The 24,886-nt window shown below is 40.2% G+C and overlaps 1 protein-coding gene across 1 annotated transcript in view; it reads right to left on the bottom strand.

The window, feature by feature from the left end:
• LOC122554997 (uncharacterized) overlaps positions 1–23,686 on the bottom strand; it is an 86,559-nt gene extending 62,873 nt beyond the window's left edge. Inside the window, exons 1-2 of the mRNA XM_087990105.1 lie at positions 23,582–23,686; positions 21–317 (exon numbers count right to left, since the gene is read on the bottom strand). Coding sequence (XP_087846231.1) covers positions 21–317; positions 23,582–23,669 — 385 coding nt within the window. The 5' untranslated portion in view covers positions 23,670–23,686. The remainder of the gene's footprint in view (positions 1–20; positions 318–23,581) is intronic.
• Positions 23,687–24,886: the final 1,200 nt, after the last annotated feature.

Raw genomic sequence — 24,886 nt, forward strand, 5'->3', positions numbered from 1 at the left:
AATAGATAACGTGACTTTACCTTGAGGAGGTTCCTGATTCAGTGCTTGCCTTTGCGTGGTGTCAGCTTTGCACGAGAACCAGCCTGAGGCCGTTAAATTTGGAGTAAAACTCTGACATGTGGACTTTCCATGATGCTGGTCACTGCTGGAATGATTTAAAGAGACTTTTATCTCTCTGAGTCTTCTTTGAGTTCTATTTTGTGAACAGTTGGAGATAGTAGTGATCCCAGTGAATCCAAGCAGGGAAGATAAGTCAGCTACTTTATTTAATAAGCCTGGGTCAATGCACAATACCATGAGCACACTGACAATGTCTCCTGTGGATAGATAAAAAAAGGTGCACGTGTGAATTTAAAGAATTAATAAAGCAACACTGCTGCATGTATGCATGTTCCAGCAGGAGTCCCTGGGCAGTGATTAGGAGCACGAACCACTATTTGGGTAGCAAAGTGAATTTTACCTTTTCATCTCCTTTGTGCCCAAAGATCATTCATTCAATATTATTTATTGCATGCCATTCTCATCTCAAACAATGGACACCAAAAATATCATGACACCCCATTTTCTCAACAGAAAGTCATAATACACAGAAAGAAGTGATAATAGCAAAATCTTAAAAACAATTGACATTTTAATAAACCAATCTAAAACTCATTACATGCTACCTAGATTAATCAGACATAAATGCCACACTGCCCAATCAATATCACTGATCATGCACATAAACTGTGACTTGGAAAGATTTAATAAACATCAAATGTCAGTGACCAAAGCTTGTGCTGAGTTGAAACTGAAGAGGAGAGAATGCTGCCCCGTCAGAAGACCATAAAAGGATGTGTGAGTGAGTGAGAGAGTGAGAGAGAGAGAGAGAGAGAGAAAGAGAGAAGAGTGTCCTGCACATTTGGCTGAAGGAAGAAGCAATACCCAAGTTGAGCCAGTACAATTGCTACCTAGCTGTGTTCAGTTACATTTGTTACTCATTAAACATTTTCCTGTGTTATTTCACCATCTTCTGCCGGAAAATTAAAGTGTCAAACAAATAAATATGCTGTTAGTGCAGACTCATAAGGCGGAATCTTTTATGAGCGACATTGCCATGATGAGATATATTGCAAAATCAGAAAAGAAGTCCAGCAAGTCCTCTCTGGACATTGGGAGCACCTCACTGCATTTGTTATGCTATTGCTGAGAGTCAAAGCAAGTTTCTCACTAGGTAGTGACAAGTTGTCAATTGAGGGAATTAAATTTCATTAAATTTCACCACAACTCATTTCATTAATGTTCACCAATCTTACCAAAATGTGCTGAACCAGCTCGTCATCAAGAATTCTCAATATGGATGTCAGAGCTGATAGCTATTGACTTCCGCTCACTGCTTGCTCCAAAGGGCCTTCATGTTGGACACTCGGCACCAACATGTCAGGACACGCTCTGTGGACACTGGATCCAACATGTGCCAGCCTCTAAGAATTCTCATGTCACATCTCCAATCCGCTAACATCTTGGGATTGCACCAGTAATGTACACTGCTGCAGTCAGGGTCATACTCCAGCTCATAAACTGGACCAGATTGTATCTCAGAGCTCTTTGTTTGCTGTCCTATCATCCACTTATTTTAAGCTTATCTAGATCCTCACAGCACCCTGTGAGGCATACAGATTACACTGCACAAGACATGCACTAGACAAGATCAACATTAACAAGATAAGCATTATTTGAAGTTAGAGAGTCCATTCATTAGTCTAATAATGGCAGGGAAAAAAGCTGTTCTTGAACCTGTTGGTGTGTATGTTCAAATTTCTGTATCTTCTGCCTGATGGAAGAGGTTGTAGGAGAGCATCATCAGGGTGGAATGGGTCTTTGATGATATTGGCAGCCTTTCCAAGGCTAAGAGATGCATTAATGGAGTCTATGGACGAGAGGTTGTCTTCCATCATGATCTGTGCACACCTTCTGCAGTTTCTTACTGTCCTGGGCAGAGCAGTTGCTGTACTAGGCTGTTGTGCACCCAGACAGTATGCTTTCTATGACACATATATTAAAGTTGGTGAGGGTCCTTATGGACATGCCAAATTTCTGGAGCTGTCTGAGGAAGAAGAGTCGTTGTTGTGCTTTCTTGACTTCGCATCTACATGGGGAGTCCAGGATGCATTGTCAGTTATCGTCACTCCGAGAACTTGACGCTCTCAACCCTCTCTATCTCAGCTGCTTTGATGCAGATGGGGGGAGGGGGGGGGGTAAGGGGTGTTCTCCTCCTTTCTCTCTGAAGTCAATGATCAATTCATTAGTTTAGCTGATATTGAGAGAAAGGTTATTATCATTGCACCAAGTCGCTAAGCCCTCTATTTCCTTTCTGTATTCTGACTTATTGTTGTTGATAACTGTCTTACCACGCTGATGTCGTCAGCAAACTTGTAGATTGCATTTGTTCGGAATTTGACAACGCAGTTGTGGGTGTACAGGCAGTGCAGAAGGGGTCTGAGAATGCATCCAAGGGGGGCTCCAGTGTTTAGTGTTGTCATGTAGGAGGTGCAGTTTTCTATCTTCACTGATTGCACACTATGGGTGAGGAATCTGAGGATGCAGTTGCAGAGGTTGGAGCTGTGACCTATGTCTCGGAGTTTTGAGATCAGTCTGTAGGGGGCTAATGGTGTTGAAGGCAGAGCTGTAGTCAATGAGCAGGATTTTGACCTAGGTGTTTGTGTAAATAGGCCCATGTCCTCAGCAAGTGAGTTGACAGAGGAGAGGGTGTGCAAGATTGGCAGAGTCAGGGATTGTGTTTGGTGAGAGTGAGTAGGGAAGATGTTCCAGGCATTAGTGAGAGTGGTAGAGGATGAGTCTTTATGGGAGATGGTTGCAGTAGCAGAGACAGAGTGAGTGTGAGAAAATGGTGGCTCTTATGCTAGAGGAGTGGAGAATATCGTTGACTTTCTTTCTACAGTGCTGAGTATTCCTCCAGACAACCGAGACTGCACTGACTCAGGTGGCACGGCCTGGTATTGTGCCCTTCTCTGCTGGTTCTGGGGCATGAGGGTGCTCCGTGTCCACAGCATTCTGTTAACAAGGACCACCAGATTCCTGGCCAAACCTAACCCCTCACCCTTATCTGGTATGTGTGCAGCGAAAATCAGGGAGCAGGTGGTGCATCTCCCAAGACTGACAATGCTTGCCAGGTGCACACAGATAGGGTGGGCACCAGGGATGTTTGTCTTTCATTGGATATATATAGTGAGTAGCAAGCTGTTCCAGGAATTGTGGTCGTAAGATGGGGGTGGAATCGAATATGAGAGATGCTAATCAGTTGGGGGAGTGGATGTTGTTAATGCAACAAGAAATGTCATTGGGTCTTGTGGTAAGAATTGCTCCAAAACATTTGACTTAAATTGCACTTGCCGAGAGCATAAGATTCAGCCAATAGAATTTGAGATCCTACAAGAGAGGGAGCAGTCCCGGATTTAACTTTAGACAATGAAACTAAGTAAGTGGTTGAAGCATTAGTGATGAAACATTTTCCAGATAATGATCATAACTCTATTAGAGTCATACTGCACAGAAACAGACCCTTTTGTCCAACCAGTCCATGCTGAACATAATCTCAAACTAAACTCGTCCTACCTGCCACTGCCTGGCCCATATCCCTCCAAACCTTTCCTATGCACAGACTTATCCAAATGTCTTTTAAACCTTGTAATTGTGCCCACATCAACCACTTCCTCAGGAAGTTCATTCCACAGACTCAAGAATGTATGGAAAAGGACAAGGATGGGTCTGAAAGCAAAGTTCTGAATTGGGGAAGATTGATTTTAATGAGATCAGATATGATGAGTGAACTGGGAGCAGAACCTTTATATAAATCTGCGTCAGAGCAGTGAAATATATTTAAGAAGGAAATGGGGAGAGTACATGGCTAAAATATTCCAAAAAAGATAAAGGGTGGAACCAACAAATCTAGTGAACATTGATTATTGAGGGATACGGAGGATTGGGTAAGAGGCAAAGGGATTATATGGAAGATACTGAGTGTTCAAAACAGCAGAAGTCCTACAGGAGTACAGAATGTGCGAGGAGAAACTGCAAAAGAAAATTAAGACATAAGAAGGGGACATGAAAGAATAATGGGGGGTAAAATAAAAGGAAATCCTAAGTTTGGATGGCACGTTATAGATGTAGAAGACATTGGCAAGACCACATTTGGAGCACCTCATACAATTGTACTCTGCTTTGGAAGGATGTTATTAAACTGGAAAGTGTGCAAAAAGGATTTACAAAGATGTAACCACGACTGGTAGGTTTGTGTTATAAGGAGAGGCTGAATAGTTTGGGACTCTTTTCCCTGGAGCTCAGAAGGCTGAGGGGTGACCTTATAGAGGTTTATAAAATCATGAGGGGCATAGATAAGGTGAATAGCCAAGGTCTTTCCCCAATAGGGGAGTTTAAAACTAGAAAGCATAGGTCTAAGATGACAGGGGAAAGAGTTAAAAGGGACCTGAAGGTTAACCTTTTCACAAAGAGGTGGTGCATATATGGAATGAGCTTCCAGAGAAAGTGGTAGAAGCGAGTACAATTAGAACATTTAAAAGACATGTAGACAGATACATGAATAGGAAAGGGATATGGGCCAAATGCAGGCAAATGGGACTAGCTTAGTTTAGGAAACCTGGTTGGTATGGACGAGTTGGGCCAAAGGGTCTGTTTCCATGCTGTATGACTGTCGGACTCAATGAGTCTGAGTTGTGGGAATTTGAAACTCACTGCCTGTGCGAGTGGTAGAGACAGAAACCAACATAACATTTAAGTATAGTGATGTACGCTTGTGATGCCAAGGTATAAAAGAGAGTGGGCCAAGTATTGTAGAACAGAATTAGAATAGTTAGGTCATAGTTTTTGATCGGCAAAGTCTCAATGGGCTGAAGGGCCTTTTTCTGTGCTGTAAACTCTACATACCGAAAACATGCTTTGAAGCTACTGATTTATTCTCCCACCATATAATCATCACATTTTAATGTCCTTGTCTGTCAAAACACACAATGTCTTCCACCTAGATTATTGTCTTGAGATTCACTCAATCTTTCTGCTTTCTGTAAAACAGACAAACAAAAACATATCTGATGCAACACTGGCTTAGCCATCATGCCTTCACTTCTTGACCACTGCGTGCAACGCTATCTAAATTCAAGGTCAAGTAATTTAGAACTGTATTTTTCCCACTACAAGAAATCCAATATACCAATATATTCTTTCCGCAGTAAGAAGCCTGATGTGACCACAAGATCCAAACGTTTAGGAATTGCAAGGAAAGTAGGTTTTTGAGTGATTATATAGATGACTGTGCAATGGCTTCAAAATATCTCTGTGAATTAACCACATATAATTTCATGGGACATATATGAATAAATCCCATGGGTATAATAGCATTATAAAATGTAAACTTGCTTTTTCAAGTAAAATTGTTTAAAATTAAAATAAAGGATTATTATATAATTATGGATATAAAGTGTTCATTTATTCACATAGTAATTTCAATGCCAGTCCATGAATATTACTACCATTCATCGACTGTTGGTGAAGTGAGTTTTGTAAGGGAATTTTTTTTCTTCAGTACAGTGTTGTTTGTTTGTATTGGCATTGATTTTAGCAGCTCATAAAAGTATTAAAATTCCAAATAACAATTTTAACAAAGTACTTTCCCCTTATTCCATTCAAAAATAACAAAAACATATTTTGATTGAATACTTAATTAAACAAACCCTGTTATTTTAATACATTTATCCTTTTAAACATCAGTCCCTTAAGAGGAACATTGCGTCATTCTGGTTGTTAGTGTGCATTTGCAAATGAGGAGGCAGTCATTCTGCTTCACGTGTAATATTTTCTGAAGGGATTGCTCAACAAATGAACAAAATGGAGCTACCAATAAGAAAATAACTTTCTGTGAGAGATGCTGTCAGACTTCAATATGTTGGCTTATTAGTATTCCAAAATGTTGCAGCACATGTACCATCTGCAGACAAGCATCTACACCCATATGTAACTAAACTCTATTGATATGCACAGTGTGGGTGACAAAAGCTTCAGCCAAATTGCAGAGATTCAGAGAATGAAGAGTATCGGTATATCAACATTACTGTACCATTTGTCAGTCAATTTTAAATTAAGTACCATGAGCTTCTGGAGCAAAGAATAACAATTTTGAAGAATATATTTAATTACCTCCACCATTGAATGTTGGCAGAGGTAATGTTTTCATTCCTGTTTGTTAATTTGTTTGTCTGCAAACAATATATCTCAAAAACTAATGGACAGATGTTAAGGAAACCTGGTACAAGATAAAGAAGAACTAATTCACTTTTGGTTAAGACCTGGAAGATCTAGATCCTGGAATTTTTTTAAAGGATCTGTTAACATTGGAAGATAGAACAAAGTGACCTTTTTTTAAAGGAATGTCATGTTTGTTTTATTTGGAATAGTGGTGATTGTTTTAGAATATTATAGCTTGTTTCAGCTGCTGTTGTACAATTTACCACAGCTGTCAAAATGTTAGCAGAGCGTTCAAAGTTGACAATGGATTGCCTGAAGCTTCTTCAATGAGATGAAATCTCTTAATTTAAAAAAAAGTTATAGTTTTATAGTTAAAGATCATCAACCAGGCAGGGGAATCCTGAAAAAGAGATGCATAATCGTAACAACATTAAGTTAACACAGTATTGTGAAGAAATCATGCCTGAGAGTTATAATTTGTAAAATAATTAAATCATGTTTTCAAATTATGTAGCTTTAACATATGCCTGCAAAAGTCCAAACACTAAATTTAAATTCTGAGCAAATGTTTGTTAACTTTGCTTGCACACTGACTTATGACATTAAACTATATTAGACGAGTCAAAGCCAGTATTACTGAATCATACAGTCCCTACAGTGTGGAAAGAGGCCATTCAGCCCATCAAGTCCACACTGACCCTCCAAAGAGCATCCCACACAGACCTAGACTCCCATCCTATCCTCACAACCCCACATTTCCCATGGCTAACCCATCTAACTTGTACATCCCTGGACACTCCAGACGATTTAACAGGTCCATCCATCTAAACTATACATCTTTGACTGTGGCAGGAAACTGGAGCACCCAGAGGAAACCCACACAGACATGGAGATAACGTGCAAACTCCACACAGTTACCCGAGGTGGAACTGAATCTGAGTTCCTGTTACTGTGAGGCAGCAGTGCAAACCACTTCGACTGATAGGATGTCTGAGTGCATGTTACTTCTTTTACTTAATAAAAAGTATTAGGAGAACATCAGATACCAAGTGAAAATCAATTATTTGATTTAGTAATCAGTTAATTGGATCAAATTGCTTGAAAAGGAGAAGGCCAGTTACCTCACTGGTTCTTGTTAACCTGATTTCCAAAATTGAGCAGATCATAGAAATCTGAAGAATGAACCTCAGATCTTTTACACCAAAGAAAACTCTGAGGAGGACAAGAAAGTATACAAGACAAATTCAGTCTGAGTTTTTGTATGCTCTATTGTCTATAACCAAAGCAGGTATGTGTGACCTATTCAATTGTGTTAATTACCAGATAATCTTTCCACGCAGTTCATTTATTTATATACGTTTGGAACAAATTGCCAGAGGAAGTGGTGGAGGTGAGTACCACTTCCAGAGTCAGGTGTGTTTTTGGTCCCTACCCCTGGACCTGGCTGAGGTTCAAGTACTAGTGCTCCAGAGGTGTGCAATAACATCATTGAAGAGGTTGATTAGATAGTATCAAGAATGCTGGAGTTAAGCACTTCAGGGAGTTAAGTGAATGAAGGGAAGGAGATGTTCACTTGCTTTTGCCTAAACATTTTTAGCCTCTCAGAATTTATCCTTGCTTTGCTAAAGGAGATGAAGTGGGTTATATGGTGAGTATCTGGTATATGATTAAGGTTCAAAATAATATGCTTTCCAAATGAACCATGCTGGATCTAGTATACTTGCCAACTGTGTAACTGGGAAAGTAGAATGGACTTAAAATTGAATCGGAGGGCAAGGGATTAAATTGAAGAAGGGGTGGTAAATCAAGGAATGAAGTTAGGGACAAAGAAAAAGATACTAATACAAGAAATTATAAACAGACCATGACAGGACAAATAGAGAGCATGAATCAAGAGACGAGACTGTGGTGCTGGAAAAGCACAGCAGGTCAGGCAGCATCCAAGGAGCAGGAGAATCGATGTTTTGGGCAAAAGCCCTTCATCAGGAATGGGTTGATGAAGGGCTTTTGCCTGAAACATTGATTCTCCTGTTCTTCAGATGCTGCCTGACCTGCTGTGCTTTTCCAGCACCATACTCTCAACTCTACTCTCCAGCATCTGTAGTCCTCGCTTTCACCTAGCTTGAATCAAGAGTCGAGCAAAAGGCCAAAACTAGAATTTACAAAGAAAGTAAAAGGATAAAACTACAGGGTGTGTATCTGAATACATGTAGCATTTGAAACAAAACAGATCATAGAATCACCACAGTGTGGAAGCAAGCCATTCACTCCATCAAGTCCACACCGACCTTCTGAACAGCATTCCTCCCAGACCAACACCATCCTTCAAACCCTGCATTTCCGTTAGCTAACCCACCTAGCCTGCACACCTCCAGACACAATGGCAATTTTGCATGGCCAATCCACCTAACCTGCACATCTTTGGACTGTGGGAAGAAACCACTGCACCCAGAGGAAACCCATGCAGACAAGGGGAGAATGTGAAAACACCACACTGTGGCCTGAGGATGGAATCGAATCCTGGTGCCTGGCACTGTGAGGCAGCAGTGCTAAACACTGAGCCACCATGCCATCCAGATGAATTGAGACTGCAAACTGAAATGAATAAGCATGATCTGGTAGCCATTACAGAGACATGTTTTCAGGATGACATGGATTGGAACCCAAATCTTGAAGAATACTGGATATTCAGGAATGACAGAAAGGTAGTAAAAGGCCAAATGGTGGCTCTGTTACTTCATGATTTCATTAGCATAACAGAGGAGATGATCAAAGTTCATGAAACCAAAGTGTGGAAATAATTTGTTTAGAAATGAGAAATGATAAGGGAAGAAGTCATTGTGGGAATGATGTCCAGGCGTCTAACAGTAACCACAAAGTAGCTGTATAAAGGAAGAAATGAGTGTTTGTCAGAAAGGCATGGTGACAATCATGGGAGATTTTAGTCAACTAGCAACTAGAAAAGTCAAATAGGCAAAGTTAACCTAAATGAAGAGATCTAAGATGTCTCTAAGTTAGCTCGCTGAGCTTGATGGTTTGTTTTCAGACGTCTCATCACCAAACTAGGTAACATCATCAATGACAGTCTCTTGTGAAGCACTGGCAGTATGTCCCGACTCTCTATTTATAGGTCTTGGTTTCTTAAGGTGGATGATGCAATTTCTGTTTTTTTTTCACGGCAAGTTAGATAGGATCTAAATCGATGTGTTTATTAATGGAATTCTGATTAGAATGCCATGTCTCTAAGAATTCTCATGCGTGTCTTTGTTTCACCTGTCCTAGGATGTGTTTGTTGTCCCAGTCAAAGTGGTGACAGCTCTGCCAACTTTATCTGCATACATACAAACAAGGAACAAGACTAGGCCACTCAGTCTTTCGAGCCTGCCCTGCCATTCAATAAGATCATGGCTGATCTGAATTTAACCTCAAATCTATATTCTTCCAGATCCCTGATAGATATTAGAAATGAGATTTTATTGTCACATACACTCAAGCACAGGGATACAGGAGTACAGTGAAAATTTTACAATGTCACCATTCATGGCACCATCTTTGATACAAAGAAATAAGTTAAAAGTTCAACATTAAAATTCTTCTCAATATAAAGCAGTAAATAAGAAACAAAGTTAAAAATTCCAAATTACACTCCTTCTTTAGCCACCGGCCTATAGTCCCTCCACACTGAGCTTTTCCCCTGCACTGGGCTCAATGTCTCTATCCCCATGCCTCTGCGCTGCAGTCTTTCCGCTGACCGCCACCCTCTCTGTCCTGCGCTGGGTTCGATAGTCTTACTTTTTCTTGATACTTGACCTCATCCTCACCAATCTACTTGGTGCACATGAATCTATCCATGACAGTACCAGTAAGAGTGACTGCATCATCCTTGTTGAGATGCTTATAAAATCATGAAGGACATGGATAGGGTAAATAAGCAAGCTCTATTCCCTAGGGTGGGAGAGTCCAGAACCAGAAGGCATAGGTTTAGGGTAAGAGGGGATAAACTTAAAAGGGACCTAAGGGGCAAAGTTTTCACGCAGAGGGTGGTGTGTGTTTGGAATGAGCTGACAAAGGAAGTGGTGAAAGCTGGTACAATTACAACATTGAAAAGACATCTGGATGGTTTTATGAATAGGAAGGGTTTAGAGGGATATAGGCCAAGTGCTGGCAAATGGGACTAGATTATGTTAGGATATTTAGTCAGCATGGATGAGTTGAACCAAAAGGTCTGTTTCTGTGCTATACATCTCTCTGATTCTATGGCTCTGATTTCTAATGGAAAATAAGGAAATGGCAGGTGAATTGAACATGTAATTTTTATTTGTCTTCATTATTGAGTTTACAAGTACTATCCAACAGCAGCAATAAATCAGGAAATGGTAGGAAGTGTGGAACTCATAAAAATCACAATCATCAACAAAATGGCACAGAGTAAATTTTTAAGATTTGTAGCTCAGGTTAAGCTTTTGGATGTCAGTTTGGGCTGAGCTGGAAGGTTCATTTTTAGATGTTTCATCATCATACTAGGTAACATCTTCAGTGAGCCTCTGGACAAAACACTGCTGATGATTCCTGCTTTCTATTTATATGTTTGGGTTTCTTTGGGTTGGTGATGTCATTTCCTGTGGTGATGTCATATTTTATGGTGATGTAATTTCCTGTTCTTTTTCTCAGGGGATGGTAAATCAGGTCCAAGTCAATGTGTTTGTTGATAGAGTTCCGGTTGGAATGTCATGCTTCTAGGAATTCTTGTGCGTGTCTCTATTTGGTTTGTCCGAGGATGGCTGTGTTGTCCCAGTCGAAGTGGTGTCCTTCCTCATCTGTTTAAGGATACTAGTGAGAGAGGGTTATGTCATTTTGTGGCTAGTTGATGTTCATGTATCCCAGTGGCTAGCTTTCTGCCTATTTGTCCAATGTAGTGTTTGTTACAATCCTTGCACGGTATTTTGTAAATGACATTAGTTTTGCTTGTTGTCTGTTGTCAAGTTCATTAGCTGCTGTTTTAGTGTGTTGGTGGGTTTGTGGGCTACCATGATGCCAAGGGGTCTGAGTAGTCTGGCAGTCATTTCTGAGATGTCTTTGATTTTGGGGAGAGTGGTTAGGGTTTCTGGATGTGTTTTATCTGCTTATTTGAGTTTGTTGCTGAGAAATCTGTGGACTGTGTTCATTGGGTACCCGTTCTTTCTGAGTACACGGTTTAGGTGATTTTCCTCTGCTCTGCGTAGTTCCTCTGTGCTTCAGTGTGTGTTGGCTCATTGGAGTAATGTTCTGATGCAGCTTCATTGATGACGCAATCACCCTAACACCCACAAACATCCAGGTCTTGAAAACAAAAAAATACTGGAGAATACAGCAGGGCAGGCAAGATCTATGGAAAGCGAGCAAACTAACGTTTCAAGTCTAGATTACTTTTCATCAGAGCTGACGGGCATTGTTGCAGGGGATGGCATTAATACAATAACGAGGGTGGGGGGAGGTTGCTGGGGCAGAAAGGATGTTGGTACTGCATATTAAATGATCGGCATTTGAGAATGACAGAACAATGGTGTGTCTAATTGTCAGATAGGAAAGAACAGATAGTCCCACTGAAGTGGTGGTGGGGGGGGGGGAGAGGGCGGGGAGTTAGGGGAGAGCAGAGAGAGGACATAATGACAGAGAATACAATCAGTAAAGCTAAAAGAAAACGAAAGAATGGGAGAGGGTTCATAATCTGAAGGTGCCGAACTCAATATTAAGTCCAGAAGGTTATAAAGTGCCTAAAATGAGTTGTTCTTTCTCCAGTTTGATTCTGTGATTCACAATGCTTCACTGCAGCATTGCAGCATGCTGAGGACAAACAAGTGGGCATTTGAGCAGGATGCTGTGTTAAAATGACTGGCTACGGGAAGGTTGAGGTCATGCTTGCACACAGACCAGAAATATTCTGCAAAGCATTCACTCAGTCTGCGTTTGGTTTCTCCAGTGTACTGTAGGACACATTGGGTGCACTGAATGCAATAGACCAGGTTGGCAGAGATACAGGTGAAATGCTGCTTCACCTGGAAAGACTGTTTAGACCATTGAGCATGGAGGAGCATTGAGCATGGATGAGGATGGATTGAGCAGTGAGCATGAAGGAGATGAAGAGGCATGTGTTGAACCCTCTGCAGTTACATGGGAAGGTGCTCAAGGAAGTGGGGGGTAGTATTGGTGGTCGAGCAATGGACTAGGATGTACTGGAGGGAATGATCCCTGTGAAATGCAGACGGGGGAGTAAGGGGAAGATGTGTTAGGTGATGGCATGCTGCTGGAGGTGTCTGAAATGGAAGAGGATGATCCTTTGATTGTAGTGGTTCGTAGGATGAGAAGTATGGACAAGGGGAATCCGATCACACTGTTGTGAGTGATGAGAAAGCGCAAGGGCAGATGCATGTGTGATAGGTCAGATGCGGTTGAGGGCCCTCTCTAGGGGGAGGTAGGAAGAAGTATTCAAGAGTTAGCATTGAGTGTCTGCAAGGTAAAGATCAGTGCATCAGATTACATTGGCACCACCGTTGTCAGTGGGTTTGATGACAAAGTTAGGGTTGGACCTGACAGAGCAAAAATGGCAATTTCAGAACATAGAACATAGAATGACACAGCGCAGAACAGGCCCTTTGGCCCTTGATGTTGTACCGACCTGTGAACTAATCTAAGCCCAACCCCCAACACTATCCCATCATCATCCATGTTTTTATCCAAGGATTATTTGTGCCCCTAATGTGGCTACATTGGCAGGCAGGACATTCCACGCCCTTACCACTCTGAATAAAGAACCTGCATCTGGCACCAGTCTTAAATCTATCACCCTTCAATTTGTAGCTATGCCCCCTCATACAAGCTGACATCATCACCCTAGGAAAAATACTTTCACTGTCTACCCGATCTAATCCTCTGATCATGTTGTATGTCTCTATCAAATCCCCTCTTAGCCTTCGTCTTTCCAATGAGAACAGACCCAAGTCTCTCAGTCTTTCCTCATAAGACCTTTCCTCCAGACCAGGCAACATCCTGGTAAGTCTCCTCTGCACCTTTTCTAATGCTTCTACGTCCTTCCTGTAATGGGGCCACCAGAACTGTACACAATATTCCAAGTGCGGCCGCACTAGCATTTTGTATAGTTGTAGCATGACATTACGGCTCCAGAACATAATCCCTCTACCAATAACACCAGTATTCTTCTACACTGTCCACTACTCCACCGACTTTACTGTCATCTGCAAACTTACTAACTCATCCACCTATACCTCCAACCAAGGCATTTATAAAATTGACAAAGAGTAGTGGTCCCAAAACAGATCCTTGTGGCACACCACTAGTAACCGGACTCCAGGCTGAATATTTTCCATCAACCACCACTTGATGCCTTCTTACATGAGGCCAGTTTCTAATCCAAACTGTTAGATCACCCTCAATCCCATGCCTCTTTTCTCCAACAGCCTACCATTTGGAAACTTATCAAAGGCTTTGCTGAAGTCCATGTACACCACGTCTACTGCCTACCTTCATCCACATGTTTGGTCACCATCTCAAAAAGCTCAGTGAGGTTTGTGAGACATGACCTGCCCTTGACAAAACCATGTTGACTATCTGCAATCAAATTGTTGCTTGCTAGATGATTATAAATGCTATCTCTTACAATCTTTTCCAAAACCTTTCCCACAACAGACGTAAGGGGAGAGGTTAAAGCGGGTGTGAGGACTGGAGAAATTGAGATTGCTGATGTCACGCCAATAGTTTTCAATGAAGAGATTGAGGGCAGGTAAGAGACCAGAGGAAAGGGTCCATGTGAAGGGTGAATACCGGAGGCGAGTGACAGGATCAATGGAATGGTGGAGGAATTCCTACACTAGCCCCTTCCCCTTGTCCCTACATCAATTACTGTTTCAGTGCCGCCTGGAGCTGGAAAAAGTTGTCCATATTGTCTCCAATTTCCAGCCCTGTATAACTCTCACATGGACCTATCTCTGACACTTCCCTTCCTGTCCTCGGCCTCTCCATCTCAATTTCAGGAAATAAACTGCCCACTGTTTTCACTACAAAGCCACTGGCTCCCATAGCTACCTTCATTATGGATCTTCACACACAGCATTCTGTATGGATTCCATCCAGTCCTCCTGGTTCCTTCGTATCTGTTCAGATGATGCCACCTTTCAAAACAACGTTGATGACATGGCTTCCTTCTTCCACAACTGTGGTTTCCTGCCCACTCTGGTTGACAAGGCCCTCCATCGCATCCAAGCTATCACTTGTGCTTCCACCCTTGCCCCTTTCCATCACTCGCATCAGCATGATCGAGTACCCCTTGTCCTCACTTTTCATCTCACTAGCCTCTGCATTCAAAGGATCATCCTCCACCATTTCAGAAAATTCAAGCAGAACGTCACCAACAAACACATCTTTCCCTTACTCCCCCATCTGCATTTCTCGGGGATTATTCCCTCCGCAACACCTTAGTACAATCCTCAATCACCCAAACTACCCCTCCTCCTTCCCGCAGCTCCTTCTTATGCAAATATACATGATGCAACATGTGCCCCCTCACCTCCTACTTGTTCACCATCCAAGGGCCTAAACAGTATTTTCAGGTGAAGCAGAATTTCAAGTGTACCTTGTCCAGTCTGGTCTATTGTATTCACTGCACCCAATGTGGCCTACTCTACACTGGAAAAACCAACAGACAGACTGAGTGACTGCTGTGCAGAACACCTCCAGTCTGTGAGCAAGCATTACCCCGACCTTCTCATACCCCATCATTTTAACACAGCATCCTGCTCACATGCCCACTTGTTTGTCCTCAGCATGCTGCAACGCTCAAGTGAATCACAGCAAATCACAGAATCAAACTGGAAAAACAACAATTCATCTTCAGACTAGGCACTTTACAACCTTCTGGGCTTAATATTGAGTTTGATACAAAAAACGAACTGCAGATGCTGGAATCCAAAGTAGATAGGCAGTGGGCTGCAAGAACGCAGCAAGCCAGGCAGCATCAGGAGGTGGAGAAGTCGACGTTTCGGGTGTAACCCTTCTTCATGACTGGGGCGGGTGTAAGGGGATGGCAGGGGCAGGATGGTGAAGTGTGAATAGATGAAGACAGATAGAGGGTATGACCTGGTTGGTCAATGGGAGGAATGAATCCGGTTGGTGGCAGGGAGAAGTGGAAGGGAGGGGGAGGGGCTGGAAAGGGAGCCTGGGATGGGAGGGAGGTTATTTGAAATTGGAGGACTCAATGTTGAGTCCTCCAGACTATAGATTACCCAGGCAGAAGATGAGGTGTTGCTCCTCCAATTTGCAGTGTGGTTCCTTGTGGCAATGGCAATATTGAGTTCAGCTCCTTCAGATTGTGAACCCACTCCCATTCCTTCCCTTTCTTTTAGCTTTACTGATTGTATGCCATTATGTCCTCTCTCTGCTCCCCCCACTTCAGTGGATTTATCTGTTATTTCCTATCTGGAAATTAGACACACCGTTGTTCTGTCATTCTCACATTCCAATCACTTAATCTGCACTACCAACACCCTTTCTCCCCCAACGCTCTAAATGGTGAGAGATTGCAGAGTTCTGAGATGCAGAGATTTGGATGATTTTGTGCATGTATCGCAGAAAGTTTGCATGCAGGTAAAACAAGTAATAAGGAAAATTAATATAATTTATCAAAAAGGATGTTGAATCCAAAAGTATTGAGATAATGCTTCAGTTATACAGAGAACTGATGATTTGCATTTGGACTACTGTGCACAATATTGGTCACCTTATGTAAGAAAGGATATAAATGCATTTGAGGCAATTCAGGTAAGGTTTTCAAGTCTAAAACCTGAAACTGGTGAATTGTCTAATGAGGAAAGGTTAGTTGGCTAGGCGTGTGTCTACTGGAGTTCAGAAGAGCAAGAGATGACTTGGTTGAAATATATAAAATCCTGAAGGGTCTTTACAGGATAGATGTGAAGAGGTCGCTTCCTTCTGTACAGTATAAGAATCTAGAACTAGAGGTCACTGTTTAAAAATCAGGAGTTGCCCATTTAACACAAAGATTAGGTGAAATGCTTTCTCTCAATGAGTCTTGAGTATTCAGAAATTTATCCCTAAAATGCAGAGTCCTTAAGTATTTTTAAGGCAGAGGTAGCTAGTTTATTTTTAACCAAGGGACTGAAATCTTATCAGGGCATGCAGGATTTGATGTTGTAATCAGATCGACCATGATGTATTGAATGATGGAATATGCTTGAAACCTACTCCTGCTCCTGATTTATATGTTTGTATGTTTTTGAGAAGGTGGATGTGGAGAGGATGCTTCTTCTAGTGAGAGAATCTAAAACCAGTGGATTACTGTTTAAAAATAAGGTTACCCATTTAAGACAGAAATGAAGAAATATTTTTATTCTGACATCATTCTCTTCATGATTAGAAGGTAGATAAATCTTTGGTGAAAAATGAGATAAGAGGTTATCAGGGATGGAGTTAAGGTTACATCAAACCAACCATGATCTTACTGAATAGTGAAGCAGACTCAAATGACCAAATATCCTACTGTTCCTAACTGATATGTTTATATGTTTTATACTCATTTTTTAGAAGTTGTTTCAGTTGCATATGTCCTGCTTACATACCACTATATTACTAACCAAAAAGAAGGCAATAGTTTTCATGGAAACATATACAAACAAAGTTAAAAATCACACAACACCAGGTTATAGTCCAACAGGTTTATGTGGAAGCACTAGCTATCGGAGCGCTGCTTCTTCATCAAGTGGTTGTCAAATAAACCAAATAAACCTGTTGGACGATAACCTGGTGTTGTGTGATTTTTACCTTTGTACACCCTAATCCAACACCAGCACTTCCAAATCATGTATACAAACAAAGAGCATGGTGCTGGAAAAGCACAGCCGGTCAGGCAGCATCCGAGAAGCAGGAGAGTCAACATTTCGGGCATAAGCCCTTCATCAGGAATGAAGGGCTTATGTCTGAAAGTTGACTTTTCTGCTCCTCAGATGCTGCCGGACTGGCTGCGCTTTTCCAGCACCACATTCTTTGACTCTGATCTCCAGCATCAGCAGTCCTCACTTTTCTCATATAAACTAATCCACAATACGTCGTCATGCCGACATTTTATACTTAAATATTTATGATTTTACTCTGCATCAGTGTGTATTTAAGACCAGAACTGTACAAAAGTAAAATTAAGTTTGAAAATCGAAGTATGAGAAATATGAATGTTTATCTCATGCATCATAATGACTTTAAGCAGTATGCATTAACAGAACATTTAAAGAAAATAGAAACCTAATACATTATAAAAACTTTAAATTGGCATTTATAAATTACAAGATAATGAGTTTTTAACTAAGGAAACTTCATTTCAGTGAATGAACTGAAATTTTTCCGTAATCAAAAGTCCCTGAAGTAAAATTTTACCTAACAATGAAAACCAAAGGAAATGGTTGACTTCATGTTGTAGGTATCAAAGTGTTATTAGTTTAAGATTAAAAAACCAAAACAATTCGCTCAAAACCACAAAAAGATTGCATTACTGCAATAAATATTTAACTATCAAGTAAGCAGCATTGTAAACAGGAGAATGGAAGAAATTGATTTGTATAAATCTTTTCTGTCCTTAGGATACCTGAAAGTTCTTCTCCCCAGTGAGAGGATTCAGCTAACCTTGTTAATCTTGTTGCTTTTATTCAGTTTCTTTTGAGAAGTACACTACATCAGAAAATTGTTCTCTAAAAAGGACAGAAAAGCTCTGGTGAGGATACAGAAGAAATTTACAATAACACTGTTGGACCTATCAGGAAAGTTTGAGGATTATTTTCTTTGGAACAGAGAAATATTCTTTTCTTCAATTCCGGAAGAGACCAACAAAAGATAAAGGTTGAAGCATTCACAACAATCTTCAACCAGACGTGCCAAGTGGATGAGCCATCTCAGCTTCCTTCAGAGGTCCCCAGCATCACAGATGCCTGTCTTCAGCCAATTCAATTCACTCCACGTGATATCAAGAAACAGTTGGAGGCACTGAATACTGCAGAGGTTATGGGCCCTGACAACACTCCAGCAACAGTATTGAAGACTTATGTTCCAGAACTTGCTGTATCCTTAGCCAAGTTCTTCCAGTACAATTACAACACTGGCATCTACTTGACAAGTTGGAACATTGCCTAGGTATGTTTTGTTCTACAAGGAGAGGGACAAGTCCATCCTTGCCAATTACTGACCAATCAGTTTACTTTTCTTCATCATTAAAATGATGGAGGCATCATTAACAGTGCTATCAAGTGTACCTGCTCAGCAACACCCAGATTGGGTTTTGCCAGAATTACTCATTTCCTGACCTCATTACAGCCTAGAGAATGAGAATGACAGCCCTTGATATCAAGGACACATGTGACCGAGTGTGGCATCAAGAAGCCCTAGCAAAACTGAATCAATGGGTATCAGGGGGCAAACTCTCTGTTGGTTGGAGTCAGACCTGACACACAGGAAGATGGTGGTGGTTGTTGGAGGTCAGTCATCTCAGGTTTAGGGCATCTCTGCAGGAGTTCCTCAGGATAGTGTCCTAGGCCCAATCATCGTCAGCTGTTTTGTCAATGACTTTCCTTCCATCATAGATCAGAAGTGGGAATGATTGCCACTGTTGCACAATGTTCAGCACCATTCATGACTCCTCAAATACTAAAGCAGTCCATGTTCAAATGCAACAATACTTGGACAATATCTGGGCTCAGGCTGAAAAGTAGCAAATAACATTGTGCTACATAAATGACAGGCAATGACCATCATTAATAGGAGACAATTTAATTACTACTGCCCATGACAATCAATGGCATTGCCATCATTAAGTCTCCCACTATCAACATCCGGTGGGTCAGAAACTCAAGTGGACTCAATACATAAATACACAAGCGCAGGTCAGAAACTAGGAATATTGCAGCATGTAACTCAACTCCTGACTCCCCTCAAGCCTGTTACCATTTACAAGGCGCAAGTCAGATGTGTGAAGGAATACTCCCCACTTGCTTGGATGGGTGCAGCTCCAACAGCAGTCAAGAAACTTGAGACCATCCAGGACAAAGTAGCCCACTTGATTGATATCGCATCCATAAACATTCACTCCCTCAACCCCGACGCTCAGTAGTAGCCATCTATAAGATGCATTGCAAAAATTCACCAAAGATCCTTAGATAGTACCTTTTAAATTTATGACTACTTCCATCTAGAAAGCCAAAAGCAGCAGATACATGGGAGATCCACCACCTATAAGTTCCCCTCCAAGTCACTCACCATCCTGACTTGAAAATATATTGCCGTCCCTTCACCATTGCTGGGTCAAAAAACTGGAATTTGCTCCCTAAAGTAATTGTGAAGCAACTACAGCACACGGACTGCAGTGATTCAAGAAGGCAGTTCACCACCACCTTCTCAAGACTGAGCAGGAAGGATAATATATGCTAGCCAGCTAGCAACACCCACATCCCACGATTGAATAAAAATAATCTGAGAGGTGGTTTGATAAAAGATTTCTATAATTATGAATTAGTTGAACTGGATAGAAGTGACAAAAATGATCCCCCTTGTGATAGAGTTCAAAACTAGGGGTCATATGTACAAGATGATTTTCTTAATAAATCCAAGAGGGAAATCTGAAAAATGTTTCTTTACTGACAGAGTGGTTAGAGTTTGTACCTCATCAGCACAGGAAGTGGTTGAGGCAAATTATCAGACACTTTCGAAAGGAAACAGGATAAATGCATGAGACAAAAGAGAAAGATATACTGAAAGGCTGAGACCAGTCAGATGTAATGGGAGGAGGATTTGTTCAGCATATAAACACCAGGAATGTTGGGAGGACCAGCCTCTTGCTGTATCATATATTCCACTCAAACCATGTATTAAGCAAACAAAAATAAATATTCACTTATAGTAGTTTGTAGGTAGATAACACATGAATAGCCACTTGCTGCAAGCACACTGCAGATAGTCTGATGCAGGATAATTAAATAACATACTGTACAATTTACAAATAGTTCTGATAGCAGAATGATCTACATTAGCCCCACATCTTATAGAAAGACACATTATTACAGTTAGGTTATTCCAGGCACTCAAGGACTAATTATTATTTGAATAGCAGGGTAAGTGCAACCACACAGTACATTTAGCAGGAAGATAAAATGCTAATTTTCAGTCTTGTCAATTTTTCTCTCTAAATCTTTAAAAGTTTGACCTGGTACAGTGTGCAGAAAGAATATGTTGTTTGTTTAAAAATGACCAATATGATTGCTGAAGATTGATATCCCAACTAATCACATGAATAATGGCAGACCATATAATCAGTTTTTGTAAATATTTTTATCCTTTTTTCAGTTTTGACATTGCATTACAATTCTAAGTTTCAGCTTTTCCATAGATGTGACTCAAATCTTATTTTGATAGGACAAAATAAGACACATCTAAAACCTGGGCACATACTGCTTTCTCACACTGCTGCAGTCTATCTGGTACAGGTACATCCACAGTGTTGAAAGGAAGGGAGTTCCCGAAATTTAATGCAAAAGCACCAAAGATGTAGTAAGATTATTTTAAGTCAGAATGGTGTTGAAATTTGCAGGTGGTGTTCCCATGTATCTGCTGCTTTTGTCTTTGTATGTGGTAACGATCAAGATTTGGACAGTACTGTCAAAATGGTAATGTCAACGTACAGCCCTGGCAAGTTATTGAAGAGCAACTTGTGTGTGATACACATTCCTGCCAATGCTCATCAGTGATGGGTGTGAGTGAATGTTTAAGATGGAGTGCTGATCAACGAATCTGCTTCTCCTAGATGTTTTCAAACCTTTTGAGTGCTTTTGGACCTGTAGTTATCTAGGCAAATGGACAGCATTCTATCGCACTCTTCAAAATTGCGCCTTGTAGATGGTTAACATACTTTGGTAAACTGGAGATGAATTATTTGCCACATAATTCCCAGCCTTTGACCTGTTCTGAGCCATATAGCTTATTCCAATTACATTTCTGATCAATGTTGATGTGTATCAATAGTGGAGAACTTAGTAGTTGTAATATATTAAATGGTGTGGAAAATCATTCTCTTTTTGGAGATAATGCCTGGCACTTGTGTGATTTGAATGTCACCTGCCACTTATCAGCCCAAACTTGAATCTTGTCTGAGTTTTGCTGGATAATGTGAATTCAGACTGCTTCAGTATCTGAGAAGGTACAAATAGAACTGACCAAATGCAATCATTAGCACAATCCTCATATCTGGCCTTATGTTGAAGAGATTGTCATGATGAAGCAGATGAAGATTGTTGGGTCCAGAAAATTAATCTGATGAAGTCACTCAGTATTTTCCAATTGGTCTCTAACAACCACAACAATCTTTATTTCCCCAATTCCCATTGACATTAATTTCACTTGGCTCCCACATGTGATGCTCTACCAAATATTACCAGGCAGCAACTTTTAACACATCTCTGAATGAAGTCATTTTGTCCATGGTCGGTTTGTCCTAGATTGTATTGAAGTCTGGAGACTACTGGACGGTCCATTTGTGATCACAGATATTCACCTCAAAAATGAACTCTACCTGACCTCTCCCTGTGGCCATGAAGTCTCATTCTTCCTTCCCCTCCTTGCAACTTCTCTTTCTAGCTGTTTATTTCAAATGATTTATTTCCTCACAAAATTTAGTTCCTAAATAAGACCAGATGGCATGGTTTGTGATTTTTGCTATTTATTGTCTGAGGTTAAATTTAATGGTACATCTGCCATTGATGTTTTTTCTAATCATAATTTGTTGCCTGCTATTTGCAAGAGTTTAATAATCAATATCTGATCTTTTGTCACTAAATCATTAACCAGGCAGCCCACCAGAAGATGATACAATGTAAATGGCGCTCATGCTAAGGATGTGGTATCCAGTTCAAAGAATAAATAAATAATTTTATTAAAACCTTGAGTCAAAATATTATATAATTACATAAGGTGCAGATGGATACAAGAGATGTGTGACCCATTTCCAGGAAGGACTAATGCTGCTAAACAGAAGACAATACGAAAGATATAAGGCCAAACTTTTGTGACAACTATCAATCAAAATGAAATTAATCATTTAACATCGCAAATTAATGTATACCTACCTCTGGTAACTGTCTTTGTCTACATTGAGCCAAATGGATGATATCGTGTTTTGCTCAAAGAGTATTTGGTGAAAGGAATTTGAATAATATGCATCTATTTCTGTGAAAGCAAGTCAGTAGAAAATACAATGCAATTTGGTACCAAGTAATATTAAACTGGTAGTTTGAATCATAGGTGAATAAAATACAAGACCTTTTTTGTGAGAAATGGAAAATTTACTGGTATACCATCATTCCATTACCATCAACTCCATTAGAGTTAAACAACAAAGTTGCAAAAAAAAGTAAAGCAAGCTTTATTCCCTTTGATGCGGTCTAGCATGGGTGCACTCAGTGCTGACACTGTTCAAAAATGGAAAAGCATTTCATTTCCTAATACTGACATGCTCATCATCACCACTGTCAACGTACCAACAAAATCCTTCAATGAATTTTGGCATTTACTGATTTTAAAAATTGTAGCTTATTTCAATAAACCAAATGGTTAACTTTATTTTAAAATGCTTGCATTTAGGCATTTCTGAAAAGCTAACCTATCCGAAAGACAGTACGCTCCATCCAACTCACTGCTTCAAAGTAATTCAAAGTAAGCAAACCAACATATTTTCAAATCATTTCTTTAAGAGAGGAGTTTGTTACTAAAAAAAATTAAAAAGTTACTATTCAGATAAATAATCTTTCAGAGCTCTGCAAATGTACACTAAATAGAAATAATATGGAACCTGATAATAACAGGGTCGTTTCCCACAATTATGTAACAATAAGGGTTGTTTAAATCTATCCATGTTAAGATTGCAAATACTTCACTAGGGAATTATTAACATTGTAGATAAATATGGCACCAAATACTTTCTAGTCTGGAAACTGACTGCTTAAAAAATGTAACCTGCATCTATTTTAAATGTAAACAAAAGCTGAGCTATAAAACAAACTATGTCTTTGCTGACAAAATGTCCTTTTTTTCCTGCACTGCACAATTCAGAAAAACTCAACAGGAATAAAAGCTCAATACATCCATTTGTCAGTTTCAAAAGAATGGTTCTATTTGTTCAGAGTTTCCTCTCTGCAGTATTATACATTAATACACTCGAGAACTCATCACTTCAGTACTGACAGATCTTTATAAAAAATGTTTTATATATATATATATACATGATTCTTACCTTCAGGTGGGAGGAAGAAATCAGACAAACAGATAACGTAAACAGCTAGAGCAATTGTTATTATCTTTAGGAGGACTATTCTTGCCATTTTCGTTTCAATACATTGTTGAAGAGTGCTCAGGTCTAGTCTGTTTCTAATAGCTCCTTCCTCTTCTTTTTCAACTCCCTTAAGGAAGGGGAGGTGACAAAACTTTACAGTGATGTTTCTCGTTTGATTTGTTTAAAATACAAATTTTAATTTCAATCTGTAAAATGCCATGAATTGACTTATGAATGTTATAAGGCAATATATAAATACCAAACTAACATTTTTTTGAGTCAGCCCAAAAATTCTGCAGTTCAAACAATGAACAACAGTTTCTTGTAGACTTTGATGGTCCAGAATACACTTTATGAATTTAGTTGATTATGCGACTATACTGAGTGCAATTAGAATAATAAAATAGGTTTGACTCAATTGTAATAGCAATACTTTTATCTTAGACTAAATGTTGGGTGGAAGCACTACTGTGAACTTGAACATAAAGCTAAGGCTAAATATTGCATTGCCCAGAAAGTGCAATCTGATTAGCAGCACTACTGGTTGGATGGAAGGCTGACCCACCTGTAAAGGTGGATGTAAAGATGCTATGTTACTTGAAGAAGAAGTGAGTTGGTTTGGTGTCCTGACTAACATTCCTCCCTTTTCCAATACCATCAAATGAAATATTTGGATTATGTAATACTTAATTTGCAGTTGGAGTAGAGAGTATAAACAATTGGCAAGTCGTGTTGCAGATGTACAAAACTTTAATTATGCCATATTTGGAATATTGTGCACAGTTCTGGTTGCCACACTACAAGAAGGACATGGAGGCTTTGGAGAGGGTACAGAGATGTTTACCAGGATGTTGCATGGTTTGGAGGGTACTAGCTATGAGGAGAGTTTAGACAAACTTAGTTTTTGTTCACTTGAAGATCAAAAGATGATGGTGATATGATACAAGTTTTCAAAATTATGAGAGGCATGGATAGAATAGATAGTCAGAGTCTTTTTCCCAGAGTAGAAATTTCCAGAGGAGATATAGGTTTAAGTTAAAAGGGGATGTGAGGGGGGATCCAAGATGGCGGCGACCCAGTAAGACTGAGTCTATAGTGCTCCTCCCAAGACTTGGGCACAGTGGGTCACCTACCCCCTACCAAGCTCACCAAATCATTTATAAATCATTTTTAATAGTTTAGTAACTCAATTAGTTGTGTAACATTACATTTAAGCAACTTTATCCTAAGTTAAAATGACTAAAGGGAAGGGAGCCCGCAGCTCTC

This window comes from Chiloscyllium plagiosum, unplaced genomic scaffold, assembly GCF_037043375.1.
Source record: "Chiloscyllium plagiosum isolate Xiang-an unplaced genomic scaffold, Cpla_swu_hap1 HiC_scaffold_1, whole genome shotgun sequence".
Classification (NCBI taxonomy): Eukaryota; Metazoa; Chordata; class Chondrichthyes; order Orectolobiformes; family Hemiscylliidae; genus Chiloscyllium; species Chiloscyllium plagiosum.